Below are 20,129 nucleotides of genomic sequence, written 5' to 3'. Positions count from 1 at the left end.
CCCGGCGCGCCGGTTCCTGGCGCTGCTGGAGCGGTGCTGCGGTTCACACAGCGTCAGCCCTGCCGGGGCTGGGGGCTGCACCCGGGGGACAGGGGCTCCTGGCCGCCGCCGGTCCCTCCCGCAGCTGCAGCTGGTGTTTCCCTGTGGCAGGAGGCGGGGGAGGGGGGCCACGGCATGGAAACTTGGCAGTCAGCGGAGAGGGGAGTGGAAAGAATGAGCTCAAACCCAGAAAAATGCGGCCGTGCTGGAGGATGGGAGGAGAGGCCAAGGGGGGCCACGGTGAGGCGCTGGGAAACGGAGAGAGGGTGGAAGGAGGAGGGAGGGTGGAAGGAGGAGCTGCTGGCAGGGGGCCAGGGACTGCCTGTGGCCCCCATCTGGGCCCACTCCTGGGGAAGGTGGTGCCAGGTCTCACTGCTCCACAACGAGTGCTCCCGGGCTATCCCAGTGCCATCAGCCCCCTCCAGTGCTGTCTATCCCTGGGTGGCCATCGCTCCCAATGCCATCCATCCCTGGGTGGCCACCAGCCCTAGCACAGTCTCCCCCCGTCCCCATGGGCTCCCTGGTGCCATCAGCCCCGGTGGCCACCGTGGGACAGCAGCCCCCGACTCGCCCATCTCACTCTGCACAGCAACGCTGCCCTTTGTGAGGATTCCCAAGCCAGGCTGGGACTCAGAAAGGGGCAGTGCTGGGTCAGGAGCTGTGCTGTGCCAGGCTGGGATGCAGGGGGGTGTGTGGGCACACTGCCTTCTGCTGCCCATCCTGCTCCGCTCTGGGAACAGCAGCTGCAGGGACAGGGCAGCATCCCGGGCAGCAGGCCAACCCCGCAGAGAGGGGCTCCCAGGAGGCCTTCCCATCTGCCCTCCGCCTGAAACACAGAACTATGAATCACCCTGCTCCTGAAATAGATTCCTTTTATTTAAAATATAAAATTTAAAAGACATTAAAAAAAAATAAAGACTTGTGTTTTAATCCCTGCTGTGCTCCCGTCTCCTGCCTGTGGCTCGGATCTAAACTGGGGGCAGCACCATTTCACTGTGCTCAAATCTTCACCAATTTTTGCTCCTCAGCAGACTTTCATTCTGGTGAGGAGAAGGAGGAGGCTTGGTGGCACAGTTGAGCTGCCGGTGGCTTGGAGCATTTGTGAGGAAAACACACATTTCGGCCAATTTTCCAGCAGAGCCTGGTCCCAGTCCAGCGCGTGGGGAGAACTTGCTGCCATTTACGGGGCATTTTACAGAGGGGCTGTTTGCTCACGGCTGGGCTGGGAGCAGCCAGGGGCATCCCCACCAACAGGGGCGCAGGTCCTTGGAAAAAAGGCGAAAGGCGGGAAAATCCAGGGGAGCACCGGACCCAACTCGCTCGGGGCGATGGCACCGGGAGCTGCCACCTCCCTGCTGGTGCTCCGGGGGGGCTGCGGGAAACCGGGAGGGAGCCTTTCCCTCCTTGGGCTGGGCCCGGGCCCTGTCCTTCCCACAGCGAGAGCAGGGCCGGGCCGGGTTGGGTCGGGCAGGGCCCAGCCCGGGGCGGCGGCAGGGGCGCGGGGCTCTGCCTTTTTCCCGGCCCCGGTGCTCTGCCCTCCTCCTGGCACTGGGGCCCTGCCCGGGGCTCTGCCCTTCTCCCGGCACCGGGGCTCTGCCCTTCTCCCGGTCCCGCGGCCCGACCCGGGGCTCTGCCCTTCTCCCGGCCCGGGGCTCTGCCCTTCTCCTGGCACCGGGGCCCGGCCCGGGGCTCTGCCCATCTCCCGGCCCCGGGGCTCTGTCCTTCTCCCGGCACCGGGGCCCTGCCCGGGGCTCTGCCCATCTCCCGGCCCGGGGCTCTGCCCTTCTCCCGGCCCCGGGGCTCTGCCCGGGGCTCTGCCCATCTCCCGGCCCCGGGGCTCTGTCCTTCTCCCGGCACCGGGGCCCGGCCCGGGGCTCTGCCCTTCTCCCGGCCCCGGGGCTCTACCCGGGGCTCTGCCCATCTCCCGGCCCGGGGCTCTGCCCTTCTCCTGGCACCGGGGCCGCCGGGGCGGGGCCGGCTTCAGCGCCGCTGCGCGTGACGCAGTTCCGCTCGGTAAGGGGACGTGTCGGTGCGGACCGCGGTGGGAGCAGCCGCCATGGAGGAGCCCGCGGCGCACAACGGCAGCGCCGCCGGGGCCGCGCCCGGGGCCGGGACCCCCGCCCGCCCGCCCGCCACCCCCGAGGGCATGGCGCTGGCCTACGGCAGCCTCGTCCTCATGGCGCTGCTGCCCATCTTCTTCGGGGCGCTGCGCTCCGTCAGCTGCGCCAAGAGCAAGGTACCCCCGCGGCTCGGGGCAGCCGGGCCTGGCGGCCTCGCCCCTCCCCAAGGGTCCCCTCCGGGCGCCCCGTTCACGGCAGGACCGGCAGCTGCGTGTCCCCGGCTCCGGCCCCGGGCCTGGAGGCGCGGGGAGCCCCCGGGAGAGAGTTGGCTTCCCCCGGGGCTTCTCCAGCCGCTTCTCACAGCCCCGAGAAATTCAAGTGCTGCAAAACACAACCGGCCCTTGTCCCTCGTCAGGAGGAGCTGTGCTGGGGGGCTCGTGTGTGGCTGTGCCCCGCGGCACTGGGGCTGGTCCGGGGTGCTCTCCTGCCTGCACGCCCTGTTCTGACCCGGTACTCCTCCCGCCCTTCTCTGCATTTCATAGCAGGGACTTAAATGCCAACAGTTGGGCTGCTGTAGCTCAGGAGGAAGGACTGGTTTACACAGTCTGATCTATTACTATTTTTAAAATCTCCTTGTGTGCCCTTAAGCCTCGTATCAGCGGCTTCAGCGGATCTTGGGGGGTTCTGGCAGCCCAGGCAGTGGGGGGCTGTGAGCGAAGCCCAGCCGTGATTCAGGGTGGGGGTTCTCATCCCTCACTCTGCAGGGAGCAGCAGGAATTTGGGCACAGCTTGACAAAACTGCCGTGCCTGGGATAAGCTGCACGAGGGCTTTTGAGGTGCCCTCGATCTGTGCTGGCCGCAGGTGTTTGCCTGAGTGAGATTAGATCTCTGAGCAGCAGCCAGCTGGGCCTGGAGCGGGCAGGGAAGAGGCAGAAAACAGACAGCCCTCTGCCTGCTCTGAAAGCTGAAGGTCTCCCATGGGAAATGGCTTGAAAGGGACTGGTTGAGGTGGTGCAAAGATGTCTTGGAAGGGGCTTATAAATCTGGGGCTTTTGAGCGGGAGAAGTGTCCCAAGAGCAAGGTGAGGGATGAGGAGGTGGCTGGAGAGACGCCTCGTGCGCGGGGTGATCACAGATGGTGGCACAGATGGGGCTGGCTGGGCGTGAGCGGTGAGGGAGCCCAGCTCCCCTCTGGGCAAGGGAGAACAGGCCAATGCCAGAACAGGATTTTTTCCTTCTCCAGGAGGAGAAAAGCAGTAAAATTTGGCTGCCCTGAGAAGGACAAGTGCAAGGTTTGTGTTTTCCAGCTCAGGCTCTGCCTCTGACACAGCCTCACCTCTGGGTATAGCAGGGGCCAGTGGGTGTTTTGTCCCTCTCAAAATTCTGTGGAGCCCTGCATGTTGTGTCTGTTTAGCCCCTGCTCAGGTGTGAAGCCAGGGCAGGGCTGTTCTATCCATTCCTGTTCTATCCTTCTCTCCCCAGAACTCCTCGGAGATGCCAGAGACCATTACCAGCCGAGACGCTGCTCGCTTTCCCATTGTTGCCAGTTGCACCCTCCTGGGGCTCTACCTCTTCTTTAAAGTAAGTGAGGGGCACTGGAGCTGGGGCAGGACATCCTCCTGCCTGGCAGGAGCTCCATAACGGGCTGACTCTGTTTTTGGCCCTTAGTGTTGGGACAGAAGGTGTGCGAGGCTGCACAGATCGAGCTCTTCGGTGTCGCCGTGCAGGAGGACGTCAGTTCTTGCCTGAATTGTCACAGCTTGGGGGAAATCAGAGCCTGTTTGTGCACAGGTTGTTTCTGGAGAGCTGCCGGGGAGCAAATAGCCCTGAGCTCTTCCTGCCTCCGTGGGCCAAGCTGACAGGGCTCAGGCTGGAGCCGGAGGGTGCCAGGGTCTCCGAGGGCAAATGCTGCTGGCTCTGTGTTGTGTTCCATGCTGTGCTCCTGGAGCCCTTTCGGCTGCAGGCCTAGGGGAGCCCCTGTGTGATCAGGTGAAGTCTTTTAGACGTTCAGAGCCCACAGCAGAGTCAGAGGACCTGAGAAATGGATGGGAGCTCTCAGCAGCACGTGCTTTTGGTGGTGTGGAGAAGATGTCTTGGCCTCAAGCACCTTGGGCTGCCTGTGCAGGTCTGGCACATGGCTGAGCTCCCAGAGGGGTCTGGGGAGCTGCAGCACAGAGTGGTCCTGTGGGCATGGTAGCTGCCAAGCTGTGCTGTTTTGGGATCCCTGCAAGGTGCCAGGGTGCTCCTGGCTGGCCAGGAGGTGAGGGTTAAGGGGCAGAGTTGGGAATGGTACAGTTCAGTCCCTTCTCTGTCAGTGGCTGTGTGCCATGTGCTTGCCTATTCCAGCATCCCCTTCCAGGAGGGCACGGAGGGCCCCAGGATCCTTCCACCCTGGTTTGTAGGGGTGTGATTCAGTGGGGGAGTGTGTGACTTGGAGGGCAGGAGTTTTAATAATGCCCTGTTTAATTAGGGCAGGGGATGCTGCTGCTCCCCTGGGCCTGGGCAGCCCTGGGAGCAGTGCCTCTCTCCCTGCTCTGCAGGGGAAGCTCTGGCCTCCTTTCTGCAGCACTGGAGTTATTTTTTGACCTGAGCAGCTCGCAGATGCGCTACAGCTCACGGGCCCATTGTGCTTGTTCTTTGAGCACATGGCTATTTCCAACATATTTTCCCTCAGCATGCAGGAATTTGGGTTATTCTAGCTATTCTTCTTATTTCCCTGGAGCACTGACACAGCAGCTGCCAACAGGAGCATGAGGATGGGGAGGATGCTGTGGTTACTAACCCCTCTGTGGTTTTGTCTTGCAGATATTCTCTCAAGAGTACATCAATCTTCTGCTTTCCATGTATTTCTTTGTGCTGGGGATCCTGGCCCTGTCCCACACTATCAGGTACAGCACAAGGATGGGTGTGACTGGGGCAGGGCTACCTAAAGCTTCAGTTCATTTTATTGGGAGATTTTTAGAGCACCACTGCCCTGCACCAGAGCCAGGTCTTCAGGGTGTTTGCCCAACCTCTTAGGGTGTTGTCCCTTGGTGGTGGGAACCAAAGCTCTGGGGTCCTGGGAAGCCAGCATCCTGTACACCAGCACTGGGACAAGGCCAGATCACCCTAAGGAGCTTCTCTGGCTCAGAATTACAGAATCAGAATATCCTGAGTTGCAAGAGATCCACAAGGATCAAGTCCAACCTCTCACCCTCTACAAGACAACTCCAAAAATCCCACCATGTTCCTGACAGTGTTTTCCAAACAGTTCTTGAAATCTGGCAGGCTTGGGGCCATAACCACTTCCCTGGGGAGTCTGTAACTGTGCCCAGCCACCCTCTGGGGGAAGAGCCTTTTCTTTATATCCATCTTAAACCCCTCTTGGCACGGCCCTTGCTCTTCAAGGGGGAGAGCTCTTCAGCACCCTTACTGGGATGGGTGACACAGGCAGCTGGAGCTCGTGGTAATGTCCCTGGCCTCTCATGGCAGTGCGTGGCACGAGGTGTTGAAAGCTCAGACTGTTTCAGTAACTGAAAAAGTTGAACTGGTTTCCTGTTTCGTGAGCTCTGCAGCGTTGGGGACCAGATGCTTTCCCTAGCCTGGTGCTGGGCAAGGGCTTTGCTCTGCTCCTGGCTCTGCAGCACAGCCAGTCAGTGGTGGCCCAGCCACTGCTGGGTACCCAGAGGGTTGCTGGGGGGCATAGGGCATTTGCTGGGCTCTGGGGTGGGTTCTCCTTTCTTGTGGATGATGCTCTATTTCCTTGCCCTGGAGTATTTGGGGGACTGTCACACACAGCCAGATCAGATCTCTGTGCAGGATGAGTTGCTGTGGCTCCTGCCAGTCCCTGATGGAGCAGATGGTATTTCCCCTCTCGGGAGGGGGTGTGGGGCCCCCTCACAGGCAGAGGTGCTGGGCAGCACATCTTGCAGGCTTTCTGTCGAACTGCCCTTCTCTACACCTCTCGTTTCAGCCCCATGATGAACAGATTCTTCCCTGCAAATTTCCCCAACAAACAGTACCAGCTCCTCTTCACCCAGGGCTCCGGGGAGAGCAAGGAGGGTACGTTGGCTTTCCAGTCTTTCAGGGGAGCCTGAATGTTTTCTGCCTTTACTGTTCCTTTTTTTTATTTCCTTTTTTTGGTCTCATTACTCTCAGCCCATTGAAACAACCTTCTCAAAGACTCGCCTCTCGCTCCCCGCTGGGCTGCCGTAGCCCCTGTGAGCCCCACGTGTCCCTGCAGAGCTGGGCTGGCACTCTGCCTTTGTGCTGACCCCAGAAACACCTCCCAGAGTGCTGTGGGGATGGAGCTGTGGCTGTCATTAAATGCACAGCCTTTATTTAAGCCCCTTGGAGGGCACTGGTCTGACTGGTTTGTGCTGCCTTATCTGGGCCAGATCTTTGCACTGGCAGATGCTTTGATAAGTATCCTGCCCTGTAGTAGCTTTCCTGGTGAGGGAGTATTTCTGGTGATACCACCAGGAGTTAACTGGCACAGGAAGAGGGAGAAATTTATCTCTCCCTGCCTTAGGCAGTGCCTGAATCCAATTTCCTTATTGACAGCAGGACCGTGGATGCTGTCCATGTGCAGAGTCTGGCTGAAGGAGAAGGTCTGAGCTTTGCAGAGCCCACTGCTCATTCCCAGGCGGTTTGCACGTGTGTACCACGGGTACAGTCCCCTCGTTTGGGACGTGAGCACTGAGCTCTGTGCTCCCCAGCTGTGGAATCATTCAGCCCTGCGTGGGAAGGGGAGCTGCCCTGCCTGCCCCAAGTCTGACTTCTCTGTTTTCTTGCAGAAATAGTGAATTATGAGTTTGACACCAAGGATCTCGTGTGCCTGGCCTTGAGCAGTGTTGTGGGGGTCTGGTACCTGCTGAGAAAGGTAAGTGAGGCACAGCTGGGGACTGGGCTGGATCAGACACTGACTCATTTCCATGCTGGGTGGGGGTTCCATGTACAGCAGGACACAGATCTCCTTTTCCTGTCCTTCTCAGCACTGGATTGCCAACAATCTCTTCGGGCTGGCATTCTCCCTCAACGGGGTGGAGCTGCTGCACCTGAACAATGTCAGCACTGGCTGCATCTTGCTTGGGGGCCTCTTCATCTACGATGTGTTCTGGGTAAGCAGGAGTGTTCTGCAGGCCATTGGTGGAAGTGTGTGCCTGGCATTCTGCCTTTCTGGAGGCACCACGCTGGCTGGACGCACACTTGAAGTCAATTTTTGGTTTCTCAGCCCAGAGGAGTGTGGCAGGGTTGATGACAGAATCCACAGTGGCAGAATGTGGCTCATCGAGTGTGTTTTCTTTTATTGTCTCATTTAGAGAGCCCTGGGCTGGCAGGGACCTCATCAGAGCTATTGTGGGGTACTCAGTGTGTGTCAGATCTGGTCCTGGATTCCCCATTATGGTCTTCCCAAGGCCTGACAGCTGTTGGGTGGGCTGGAGGCTGCTCTGGGGCACACTGAGCCTGCTTGTATGAGCTGTGCCTTGGCTCTGTCATCTGCTGGTTTCGTTCGTATCCTTCTGTTCTCTTGCACAGAGGAGCAGACCCTGGAATGACTCCAGTCCCTTCTCCTCAGCCAGTGCTGCACCCTAACTTTTTCATTTTGAGGTTTTCCTTATTTCTTGCAGTGCATTTGAGCTGCTTTTGTAGAGGAAAGGGGGGCGGGGAGGGCAGGAATGCAGTCGTGTGCTCTGCTCCATGGATGGGAGAGTGTTTCTCCTTGTAATGTCTGTGTTCCCCAGTCCTTCCTGCTGCCTCCACCTTCTGAATCACCATGTTTCCAAATGTCTGAGAGCCTTGTATACATTGAGGTCTGTCCAGCAGCTCTGCAGCTGCCTGTGTAATCCCTCCATATTTACGCCTGGCTAGTGTGGGTTGTTTTGTACTTGGCCGGTGGTGCCCCTGTTTCCCGGGCTCGTTAACAGTCTGGGCTCTGTGGTTTTTTAGCCTGTGGGCCACTTCCTCTGCAGCTCTCAGCTGGAGGGGACTCTGCCTTCTGCCTTAGCACACCTGGTGCCCCAGGCCCTGCTTAGTGTGCGAGTGGCTTCCCAGTGCTTTGGGGACACTGAGTGCCCCCCTCTGCTCTCCACTTGCTGTCTGTCTCTCACCTCGGCTTCTCCATGGATCAGAGTATTGCTGGAGACTTAGGGAAGGGCTGCCTTGGAGTGGAGGCCTTCATACTGTGCCCCTCTGCAGGAGCTGGTCACTTGGATCTTGGCATGGATTCAATCACACGGAGATCCCAGGAGGGTTTTGAGGAGGAAGGAGATCTCAGTGGGTTGACGCTGTTGCCCCACATAGTTTTGGGGGGGCATGTGATGCTTTTCCCTGATCCCAGTGTCGAGTCCTGTCACTCCATGGCAATGCTCAGAACTTGCTGTACCTTATGGGAGTTAACCTGATGCTTTAAGATTTCCCTTTAATCCAAAGATCCAGGATCTTGCTCACCCAGTGCTAACCAGCACCTGGCTTTTGTGCCTGCTGGACTGGAAGCTTAGAGGTGGCAAGGTGCAGAGATCAGAGTGGCTGCCCTCAGTGTTTACAGTCCACCCCCAAATGCTGCCAGTATTTACAGCTGATAGGGCTGTGCAAGTAAATGACCCCAGAGCAAACTGCAGCTGGTCTGACACTTGCCCCTGTCCCCGCTGGAAGCTCCCAGGCTGGAAGCTCCTGCCCTCCAACTGGACTTTACATGGAGCTGACGGATTAAAGCTGAACTGAGGTGCAGGGCTGGGTGGTGGGCAGCAGCTCTGCCATGTGAGTGCTGTCCCCATGCTGCTCTGAGAGCAGGACAGCCGTGAAGCAGCCACCTCCACCTCCCCCAGTGCCACCGTATGCCTCTACCCCAGACAATGGGCTTGCTTGCAGGGCTCCTGTGCCCACATTTGGGCAGGTCATTGGCTGTTTTCTGCCACTGAGGCCACTCCTGGCCCTGGGGTGAGGCTGTAGCTGAGCATTGTGTGTGTGTTCCTGTGCAGCTGTGGTCACCTTGGTCTCCTTCTGTTCTAGGTCTTTGGCACCAACGTGATGGTGACAGTTGCCAAATCATTTGAGGCCCCAATAAAACGTGAGTACATCTTTCCTGTGTGCTGGGGTCTTTTTTGCTGCAAGCCCTGTCCCATGCACCCTCCACCTCTGCAGGTGGTTCAGGCTGGGATGTCGGCAGGAGCATTTCCTGCTGGTGACCCCCTCCTCCCTGTCATTGAGTCTCAAACCAAGGCAGGTCTCTGGAAAGGGATGGTTTGCAGTGCCCTGCTCTGTCTGGGTCACTCTGCACCTTTGGAGTGTGCAATTCCATCTGCTGTAGAAACAGTCCATACCAAATAAACACCACCAAAAAAAACCACACCAAAAAACCCACCAAAAAAGCAAAACAAAAACCAAACCAAAACAAAACCCCCCGAAAAAAACCCAAAAAACACAGAGCCCCAGAACAGCAGGAGGACTGAACTGGTGCTGCTGTGGTGCATGCAGTAGTTTGGTCCTTAGTTTCTTGTTCTGGAATTGTCCCAGAAAGAACAAGGAAAGCTGCAGGGAAGGAGAGGGCTGAGGGCAGGGACAGGTCCCTTGCCCTGCTCTGGTCTCTCTTTGCCAGGCCCAGTGGGGCTGGCAGGCTCAGTGGGGACACTCCCCCTCACTGTGCCTCGTTCTGCTCCTCGCAGTGGTTTTCCCTCAGGACCTGCTGGAGAAGGGGCTGGACGCCGACAACTTCGCCATGCTGGGACTGGGAGACATTGTCATTCCGGGTGAGGACAGAAGGGGGAGGACGGGGCTGGGGTCTCCTTTGAGGGGGCTGCGGGGAACTGAGCAGGTGCCCGGCTCTGCCCTCGGCCAGGCGCAGCCCCGGTGGGTCGGGAGTCTCCCGGCAGGTCCCGGTGCTGTCCCGCTGCCACGAGAGGGCACTGTCACCCCGAGCACGGCACCGGAGCACCGCGGCTCCTGCCCTGCCTCGCTCCGCCTGCCCTGCCCCTCCAGCCCCTCGCTGTCCCTTCCCTGCCCCTCCGGCCCCTCGCTGTCCCTCCTGTGCCACTTGCAGCCCCTCATTGTTTCCTTCTCCCTGCAGGGATCTTCATTGCCTTGCTGCTGCGGTTTGATATCAGGTGAGCAGGGAAGGGTCTCCGGCAGGTTGGATCTTGCAGCATATTTGAGCTGCTTTTGTAGAAGAAAAAAGGGAAGGGGGAGCCAGGAGTGCAGTCGTGCGGTCCCTTCTGGAGCTGGGTGTGGAGACACACCAGGGGTGGAAGGAAAAGCCCTTGGAAGAGGGGGCTGGCTCTGTGGGTACGTCCTGAGCACTGGGGCGAGTGGTTGAGTGCAGGCATGGGGATGGGGATCAGGGCAGCAGCACACAGCAGCCCCACAGAGCCTCACCAGCTCCCTGGAAGCACGGAGTGGAGGGCAGTGAGGAAGCAGTGACAGCGTGGGAAAGAGCCAGGGGTGCTGGCGCCTGGGAGCTGCTCGCGTGGATGCAAATGGGTGCCTGGCAGGGCTGGCTGCCTCTAGGTTGCCACTGGTGTTGGAGGAAGCAGCTCCTTCCCACGTAGGGAAGCTGCACCTACAGCTGGGCTGCAGCAGTTGCCCCACACTGAAAGGCTCTGGGGAACAGGGTGCTCTGTGACCGTGGTGGTGTGGCCCCACTCCCACTGCTCTTGCACAGAGCCTCTGGTCTGTGCCAGCTCTTCCAGGTGTTACCACCCACATCCTGCCTGCACCTGCTGGGAATCCCAGTTCCTGCAGCCTGCCCTGTGATAAAATATTAACTGCTGAGAGCCAGGGACAGACTCCACTAAGACAACGTGACCTTCTGCCTGGCTCCTTGCCCTAATTCCTCCCTTCCCAGTTGCCATCCAGCAGCAGCATCAGTGCCTTCTTCCCTTCTCCAGCCCCTCACCTGGGTTTACTGCCTTCGGTCCCACACTGCTCCCACAACACCAGGAGCTACACAGGCAGAGCATTGCTCCGTGCACTCCACTGTGGTGGGAGATGCCCAAGAGAGCCGGGCCAATTCCATTTTGGCCACTGACATTCCAGACCAGAGGTCACTGAGCTCTTCCCTTTCCCTGCAGCCTGAAGAAGAACACGCACACGTATTTCTACACCAGCTTTGTGGCCTACATCTTTGGGCTGGGCCTCACCATATTCATCATGCACATCTTCAAGCATGCCCAGGTGAGCTCCACCCTGCTGCCTCCTGTGGATGCACATCCAAGTGGGTCAGGCCAGCTTGGCCATGAAGTTCCTGCATCCTGCCAGGAAAAAGTAGATTTATTTCTTCTCTTGGCTTTGATTTTCCAGTGCTTGCCTGTACCTTTCCCTTCCCAAAGCTCCTGTGCCCAGCTGGAGCAGAGGCCTGCTTGGGGCAAGGCTCCTTGTTTCCAACAGCAACCCCTCAGCCAGGGGCCCTGTGTTTTTTGGCTCTTTAACCAAGCTGCCCTGAGCCCCCACTGGCTGTGCTGCAGGGGGCTCTGGGAGCCCATACACTCTGCTCTGCACAGGAGCTCTCAGTGTGTTCATGGCCCACTGGCACCTTACAGCGAGGATTTTCACAGAATCCCGGAATTGTTTAGGGAAGAGACCTCGGAGACCATCTTGTTTCAAGTCCCCTGCTATGGGCAGAGACACCAACCACTAGACCAGTCTGCTCCACGCCCTGTTCCAACGTGGCCTTGAACACTTCCAGGGACTGAACATCCACAGCTTCTCTGGGCAGCTTGTGCCAGGATCTCACCGTCCTCACAGGAAAGAATTTCCTCCTCATACCCAATCTAGGTGTACCCAAGCAGCTTCATGCTGCTGCAGCTCTAACTTAGCTCTTGAAGCTGCTTTTTGGGATGTTAACTCCCCGTGTAGCCGTGTGACAGATGCCATGGGTGCAGAGGGGACAAGGCCATGAGCTCACTGTGCACTCTTCCCTCGGGGTGATTTGTGGTTTGGTTTAACAGTTGTTTTCCTTCCCCACAGCCCGCGCTGCTGTACCTGGTCCCTGCCTGCATTGGATTCCCGCTTCTGGTGGCCTTGGCAAAGGGAGAAGTAACCGAAATGTTCAGGTGAGCCTCAGCTGGCCGTGGAGCTGTTTAGCCGGCGGCGCTGGAGCGCGTGAAGCGTGCAGATGTTCCCACGCCCGGGCACAGCTGGAGGGACGGGTTCATCTGGGCATGCTCTGGGTGTGCGTGGGTGGAGGGAGCGGGTCTGTGTTTGTACATGCCGGGCCTGGCTCCGGCCGCCTCCCGCGAGCTGGGCGGGAGCTGTGCTGTGGTACCAGCAGGCAGCACCTGGTATTGCTTTACGCCCCGGTGACAGGCTCTTCCCATGCGCTGGCAGGCAGGGGAGGGTGGGACTGCACACCTGGTGTGGAGATACTTGGTCATTGTGTCCCAGGGCCTGTGGGTGGGGAGAAATGGAGCCAGAGCCAAGGCTGGTTTGAGCACATCCCAACCTCCCCACTTGGGCAGAGTGTCCTGGTTCGTAGTAGTCTCCCTGCCCCAAAGACTGTGTACAGAGGAAGGGGGACTGGGCTGTTGTACTCAGCTGTTCTTGGAGCCTGTCCAGGCTGTCAGTGGGCAGCTCTGGCCTCCTGCTTGAGAGCTGTTTGTCTGTCGTGCTTGAAACTTGGTGGTGGCTCAGCACAGTAATGATGGGTGATGCAGAGGAGGGAAGGGAACATCCTAAAGCAGGGCAGTGTACCCTCCCAGCCTCCCCAGTGCCCCAGCCCGGGAGTGTTCCTGAGCTCCCAGCCTCCTCAGAGGGAAACTGGGCGCAACGGGAAGCCAGCTGTCCTCCCTCCTCCCTCCCCTCCCCTCCCCTGGGAGATGCAGGTATGCATGTTCCCAGCGGCTCTCAGCTGGGCCGTCCCCAGCCCTGCCGCACCTGCCCCTCCTTTGATGTTTGCTTCTGACAATCGCTGCTGCAGGCACTGAGTGTCCTGGGATCGTCCTTCCTGTGCACCTGGGATCCCGCAGCCGCTTTCCCCAGTGCCGTGACTCACCAGCTGACAGCAGCAGCAGCTCCTGCCAGGAAACTCGGGAGAGATGAGCTGTGAGGCTGGGCCCACTGGGCAGCAAGGAGCGCAGGGAGCCTGCCAGCCAGGGGCTAGTGCCCTCCTAAAGCAGTAGCACAGGCTGCTCCAGCAGCAAAATGTTGCCAGGCAAGAGCAGGATGCTGGAGGGTTGCAAACTTGATGGCCCCAGGGGGCTAGACCTCCCTTGAAGTGGCTCCAGTTGCAGGCAGAGGAAGTGGGATTCGGAGGGACCAATGCCTGGAGGGCAGTGGCTCCCACCGCAGGAATCCCACCAGGTGCAGGTCTCTCTGCTGTGGTGCTTTGGTGTGCCCTAATCCTCCCTGGAGCTGTCAGTTCCTGTGGTCTCTGCCTGCACATGGTGTCTCACAGCAGTGAGGGTCTGCAGGCAGGGTGGGAGTGAGCAGATCTGCGCTGCAGGCCCAGGGAAGGGGTGCTGCTGGAGCAGAGGTCGGTGGCATTGGGATCAGCTCCATGGCACTCAGCCTTGCCAAACCTCACCAGGCTAGGCAGAAAGCTCCCTCAGCAGTGGGAACCCATCCTGCTCCCCACATCTGCTGTGGGCACGCTGTCCTCAGTGGCAGGACAGGGTCTGCTGCATCTCTGTCACCTGCCCAGCCCCCGGGCTGCTCCACTGCCACGTCCCCACTGCCCAGGCTTGCTCTCCCTAGGTTCTGGCTGCCTGGCTCTGCTCATGCCAGTGGGAGCTGCCTCATCCCTGAGTTTCAGTGCTCACTTTTTCATGTTGCAGCCCTGTCCTGGAGTCTGCAGGCAAGGAGAGGCCAGTGGGTGCAAGCAGGTGAAGGGGGATGCCAGGCGTCCTGCACAGGGCGGTGCGTTCTCAGTGCTCTCACTCCAAAACTCTTCTGCTTTTTCTCTCTCTCCCCCCCTCCTTTCTGTCCTTGTCTTTCCCTTCCTGCTTCCTCTCTCTCCTGCAGCTATGAATCCTCTGCTGAAATCTTGCCTCACACACCAAGACTTACCCACTTCCCCACGGTGTCTGGCTCGCCGGCCAGCCTGGCTGATTCCATGCAGCAGAAACTGTCCTGTCCCCGCCGACGCCGGCAGCAGAGCCCCAGTGCCATGTAGCCGCTGCCGCCGGGGCCCCTTGTCTGTCGCTCTGGCCAGGTAGGGGCAGGTCCTGGCTCTCCCTGGCCCAAGCTCTCCCTATTCCCAGCTCTCCTCACTGTGTGGGCAGGGCTGGAGCTGTCGCTGCGCTGCTGTGAGCCAGCTTCTCTCCCATTCTGAGAGAGGAGACTGGGAAGGGCAAGAAGATTTGACATCCCAGACCTCGTCCTTTCTGCTTGGAGCAGCATTCCCATTTCCTTAGCCAGAGCCCTGGGGCCACTGCTGGAGGGGGTTTGCAGCCAGAGGAGTGAGACCCTGGGAGGGAACACTGCTGTTGGTCTTGCTGCAGTTCCCCTGTTAACCGGCCCCGCTGGCACCCGTGCTCAGCCAAGGAAAGCATGTGCTATCCAGGATATCCAATAGTGCTCTTGGGAGCAAGGACAGGCCCCCGGGCACAGAGCTGGCCCCTGGCTGGGTCCACCCTACCCTTGGAGATGTCTGGGGGGATGCATCCCTCATCTCCCTGCCTGGGCTCTGCCCCATGGGGCTGCCTGTGCTGGGTGCTGATGGCTGGAGCCCACCTTGTCCTCAACAGCAGCAGGGCAGAAGCTGAGGCCACAGGCTGGGCTGTCCCCGTGTGGCACAGGGCTCTGTCCCCAGGGAGGAGCTGGCCCCACTCATGTCCCTCTTGTCCCCAGCTACGAGGAGAGCTCAACCCCCAAGGAGGCAGCAGGGGCTTCCAAAGAAGAGCCAACAGAAGCCTCCAAGAAGGAGAAGTGACCTTGCCCGTGGGCCGTGCCTGGCACTGCTGGGCTGGGGCCCTTCAAGACCCTTTGCAAGTGACAGACGACGAAACAATTGTGCAAGAGCATCGTGTTGTGTGTGTCGGAGCAGCCGCCCAGGTGGGGTATCGATGTACGCCGGTTTTTAAATTTTGTATTGTGCATTTGCTTTCTCTCATATTAAACCATATTGAAGGAAGGAGTGCTGGTGTGGCCATGCCCCTGCTCAGCCCAGCCGGCACTGGGATTGGCATCAGCAGACCCGCCTTCTCCCGCTGGAGCCAGTGGCTGTTGTCTGGCTGTTTCCAAGTGACCAAGTGACCGTCCCCATCCCCCTCCCACTTCTCTGGCACTGGGCCTTCCCCCAGCCTGGCCCCTGCTCTGCAATACCCGGATTCCGGGCCGGAGTCACTGAGCCCTGTGTGGGTCGGAGCTGGGATCTGGTCCCAGAGAAGGGTGGCCGTTCAGGGATTGGGCTGCAGGAGCCCCACAGGATAGGAACGTGCTCTGCCTCAGCTGCTGGGGTACTCAGCAAGCTGAGGCTAACGCCCCGTGGCCTGGAGGAGCAGGAATGGGAGGGGTAGGAGTGGGTAACCTCAAACCCAGCCCTGGAGCAGGGTGAGGACAGTATGGATTGTCCCCCTTCCTTGCAGGGAGCCAGGCACAATCCTGCACCCTTTAGGGCTGGGATGGGCAGAGAATGCTGGTGCAGGCGTGGGGGCTGGAGGGGCTGCAGGCAGGGGCAGCTCCAGCATCCACCACAGCTTCCACTGGGACCAGCTGCCCCGTGTCCTGCAGCACTGGCAGTGTCCTCCCTACCCCTCCTGGAGGCCCACATGTGGAGGATCTTGCATCCCTTCGGCCATGCCCACTGCCAGAATAAATAGAAAGTGTTTGCTGGCTTGGCAGCTCCTCCACAAAAGCCGTATTGAACCATTATTCCCTGCGCCGGCTGCGAGCACTAAAAGTGGCGCCTCGCGTTCTGCCATCTAATGACCCTTCGCAGGCTCCTACAGATGTTTTCTATGACTTACAGCTCCTTTTCCAACAGCCCTGTCCGCAAAAACAAGAGGGGCCACTTTAATTCCAATTAAATACCTCCAGCTAAGCAAACAGTGTGCAGCAGGGTCTGGGTACAGCACGGCCGCCAGGCCCGGCCCACCGAGTCACTGAGTCTAGACTCCAGATGTGATTTCACCAGCCTCCAGTGTTCCGTGGAAAAGGACTTCGGCTCTGCCGTGGGGTGCAGGACCCTACCCTGAGTCAGGACCCCGCTCCCCAGCCTGGTGTGTCCCCTGGTGTGAGGCTGGCGCTGCATCCTGGGAAGCTCTGCATCCTCCCTGGCTTCGGGTGGTAGGAGCTGCATCCCCCTGCAGCCTCCGGAGGCCCCAGGAGTGCAGGAGCAGGCTGGGGGCTGCGCAGGGTACCCCCCATGGCAGCATCACCCTGCTGCCCTGCAGAGCTCGAGCAGCTCCTGCCTGCTGGAGGTGCGGTGGAAGCGTGGCCGGGAGCTTTCCCAGGGCTGCAGGGAGCGGAAGGCCTGGGAAGGGGACAGCAGGGTCACCCCTCACCCTGCCTGGCCGATAAGCCGGGGCCGGCCAGGAGGAAGGAAGTGTGCTGGGCCCTGCAAGGAGCCGCCAGTGGAGCCGGCGCTGCAGCGCTGCTTGGGTCCCTCGCCTGCTGCACCTGGGCCTGTGGCACCTCCGGTCCCGGCAGGGCTGAGGCCACGCGGCTCCGCTGTGTCTGGGCCGCTGCTGGGCCACTTTCCCCTCTCCGCAGGGTCCCTCCGGCTCGGTGGGGGCTGCGGAAACGTGAATGTGCCGACTCCGGCTGGAAACCTCTGTCCACTTAACTGCGCCCAGGCAGGACAGGGCCCAAAGCTGCCTGTTGTGCTGCCAGCAGGTGTGGGGTTTGGGATGATCCTCACCCACCCACTCACCCATGGCACCTCGTGGCAGTGGTGTAGATGCCTGGTGGCCAGGGGAGCTCATGGGCACACGCCCCTTGTGCCAAGCTGCCCCCAGGAATTGCAGAGGGGTGGGATGGGCTGAGCTGGCGGTGCACAGGGTGCAAAGGCCAGGCAGAGGGCGAGTGGTTTCGTGTTTGGGGAGTGCTGGTACCTGGTGTGAGGGGGGACACACCAAGGCTGCTCATCTTTAGAGCCCTGTGGAGCCTCCCCACCTCAGCAGGGATTCAGCTGGGTGCTGATGGGTGATGGGTGCTGCAGTTGTACCTCATGCTCTACCACGCAGGGTGGGGGTGCTTTGCTGTGATGGTGGGTGCTGGTGATGAGCGCTGGGGTCCCGTGCGATGATGGGTACTGACAGTGGCGCCTGGCCGGCGGCTGTGAGCAGGGAGAGGAAGCAGCCCAAGGCAGCCCCAGTCCCGGTCGGCCGGCGAGGAGGGGCAGGAAGCTGGAATAAATCCCAGGAAGGGCTGCCTGGCTCCAGCTGGTCTGGGCTGCAGCGGATGGAAGCTGGGAACGGGAAGGGAGAAGGCGGGAGGGGAATGCGCAGGGGCTTTCTCAGGCCTCGGCCCCGCTCCAGCTGTGCCGGCGGCCCCGGCACATCTGCAACCCCGGCTCAGCAGTGTCGTGCGGACACGGGGGGGTGGAAGCTCTGTGTAGCCTCGGGGGTGACCTGCGGATGGCACCGGGAGAGGAGATCTGGATGGAACCCAACCCCGGCCAGTTCGGGAGTCCCGGTCACTGGCGGGGGCCGGCCTGACCTGCGGTGTCCGTGCCGGAGTGCGGGGCTGGGTGCTGCCGCTCCTGGGGTGCCGGCTGTACCCCGTTCCCCCGGGGCAGCAGCCCCGCGGCCCCTGGGCGGCCCGGCGCGGCCGTGCCCTGTGTGGTCCCGGCGGGGCGGGGGCGGCCGGGGGCTTTGATGTGCTCGGCTGCCGGGCAACCCCTGCTCAGCGCAAAGCAGCCGCCCCCCGGCTGCCCCCCCGGCCGGGCTGAGCCCCGCCGGCACCATATGGCCGAGGCTGCTGTTACCGCGCCGCGAGCCCCGTTCCCAGAATTGAGATGGAAATGAAGCTCTGTGTTCTGCCGGACAACACCGCTGCGCCGGCCGGCTCGCCGTGCCAGGCCGGGACCCCGCGGCCAGCTGTGGCCAAGGCAGCGTCCCGGTGCCACACCGGCAGCCCCGAGCCCCGCAGCCCGTCCCCAGCACCCCAGCGTGCGGAGGCACGGGGCGAGGGGTGTCCTGCTCTCGGGGGCATCCAGCGGGCAGCTGGAGTGGCTGTGCCGGGGCGGCTGTGCCACGATGTGCCGTGACACCCACCACGGCCACGAAATCCTCGTCCCCGCGCCGCTCGGGGTGGCCGGTGGCCGGGGCGCGGGGTCCGGCTCGTCCTGGCATTGTTGGCGGCGCAGCTGGCGGTGGCGGCGGCCGGCCGGCGGCCCTGAAAGACATTCCTGTGCACAATGTCCCCGGCCTCCCGCCGCGGCCCGGCCACTGCCGCCAGATGGGGGCTAATTAGCAGCTTTGAGAGCCGCGGTGGGAACCGGGCAGCACCGGGCCCTCCGCCGAGCCCTGAATGGAGGGGGCGACCCCAGCGCCGTGCCCACCCTGGGAACCGCCACCGCACCAGGCTGGGGGACACAGGGAGGAGGGACGGAGGGAGGGACAGGGGGATCCAGCTCCCCCCCAGCCAGGCTGGCAGGGTTGGAGTTCATGCATGCTCTCCAGGATTGCTGCCCTCCCCAAAAGAGGATGAAGAGGGGAGGCCTTCAGCTCCCTGAATGCCTGGGGACGTGCAGCAGGGTCTGCCCCCCCAGCCCAGCCCCATAAAGAGCTGTGCTGGCACTTGGGCACACGTGTTGGTGTGCAAGGCAGGGTGTATGTGTGCACGAGCGTGCATCTGTGTCCACATGTGTGTGTGTACCTGTATGTGCGTCCGTCCGCGTGTGCCTCTGTTGTGTGCGTGTACCTGTGGCTGTGTTCGGTCTCCACAGGGTTGTGTATGCATGCGAATGCTCCCGTGCACATATTTGGGTATGTCCCACACACATCTGTGTGTGCAGGCACGTGTGTGCCCGCGCCTTCGTGTGTGCACACGCACACCCGCCCTGCGTGTCTGTCTGTGCACACACCCGGCAGTGTGTGAGGCTGCAGCTTTGCCTCCCTCCCTTCCCACACCATTTCGTGCTGCTCGGGGTGTGCCGAGGTCTCGCTCGGGGGGCCCTCCCCGGGCGCTGCCTGCCCTCCCCGCAGGTGCGGGGTAATTAGCAGAAACGCTAATTACAGCCCGGACCAGAAACCCTTCGGGGCAAGGACCGGCTGCCTCGCACAGTGGAGGGACTTCCACAAATTTCCCCCTCGGCAGAACCGTGCTCGCAGCCCGCTCCCCGCGCTGCCCCACGCACCCAGCGCTCGACCCCTCTGCCCGTCCCTCGGGTGGACCCGAACCTGGCGCCCCCCGCCCCGGCAGCCGCCACCGAGCAGCTCTGGGCAGGTTTGAGCTCCGGGAGAGGGGGGGAACGGGGAACTCCGAACGTGGGGCGGCGGGCGGGGAGCTGTCCCCTGTGGGGATGCCCGTGTGCCCGTGCCACCGTGGGGCCCCGGTGCCTCCTTGTCCCCGTGAGGGTGCAGATGTCCCCCGGGGGTCCCCGTGATTCCTGCAAGTCCCGTTGCCCCCGTATCCAGGAGAGGATGGCAGTGTCTCCGTGGGAGTGCCGGTGTCCCGGTGGGGGTGGCGGTGTCTCCGTGGGGGTCCCGATGCCCCCCGTAGGGGCTGCAGGTGTGTGTCCCGTCCCCGCCCCCGTCGCCATGGGCACCGCCCGCCCGGCGCCGCGCTGACAGCGCGCGGGGTTTTATGAATGGGTGACGTCACGACCCTGGCGTCTCACGGTCTGAGCCGCCGCGGGGAGGGGGGGCGCGGGGAGTGCGGGGGGGCCGAACGCCCGGAGGGGCACCGGGGGCCTGGAGGGGACAAGGGGCGAGCGGGGCTGCGCGGAGCCCGACACCGAGAGCCCGCGGGGCAAGCACCCGCGTTAATTGCGGGCAGGGCGGGCGCTCCGCACCCCTGTAGCCTCCGCACCGCCAGCGCTCCTGCCCCGCAGGCCAAGCCCGTCACGGCGCTCTCTCCGCCATTGCCCCTTTAAGACGCTGCCCTTTGGGGCGCATGAATGGAGTGGGCGGGGCTGCGCCCGCTCTTTCTGTGTTGCCATTGGTCGAGCGTTCCC

The 20,129-nt window shown here is 61.4% G+C and overlaps 1 protein-coding gene across 3 annotated transcripts; it reads left to right on the top strand.

Annotated features, from left to right (window-relative positions):
• The first annotated feature begins 2,057 nt into the window (after positions 1–2,057).
• On the top strand, positions 2,058–15,144 carry HM13 (histocompatibility minor 13). Of its 3 annotated transcripts, XM_038158631.1 has the most exons (13): positions 2,059–2,275; positions 3,581–3,679; positions 4,904–4,986; positions 6,051–6,139; positions 6,874–6,959; positions 7,072–7,197; positions 9,089–9,146; positions 9,742–9,825; positions 10,143–10,179; positions 11,143–11,245; positions 12,038–12,123; positions 14,030–14,219; positions 14,858–15,144. In XM_038158631.1, the coding sequence occupies exons 1-12, from the start codon at positions 2,096–2,098 to the stop codon at positions 14,178–14,180; spliced, it is 1,182 nt and encodes a 393-aa protein (XP_038014559.1). In that variant the 5' UTR covers positions 2,059–2,095; the 3' UTR covers positions 14,181–14,219; positions 14,858–15,144. The 3 variants fall into 3 exon arrangements, with proteins under 3 accessions (XP_038014561.1, XP_038014559.1, XP_038014560.1); XM_038158633.1 differs by lacking the exons at positions 14,030–14,219; positions 14,858–15,144 and adding an exon at positions 13,843–13,909 and having other exon boundaries at positions 2,058–2,275; XM_038158632.1 differs by lacking the exon at positions 14,030–14,219 and having other exon boundaries at positions 2,062–2,275; positions 14,858–15,143.
• Positions 15,145–20,129: the final 4,985 nt, after the last annotated feature.

This window comes from Motacilla alba, chromosome 20, assembly GCF_015832195.1.
Source record: "Motacilla alba alba isolate MOTALB_02 chromosome 20, Motacilla_alba_V1.0_pri, whole genome shotgun sequence".
NCBI lineage: Eukaryota > Metazoa > Chordata > Aves > Passeriformes > Motacillidae > Motacilla > Motacilla alba.
The sequence above is the reverse complement of the archived record's forward strand: the minus strand, read 5'-3'. Positions and strand labels throughout refer to the sequence as shown.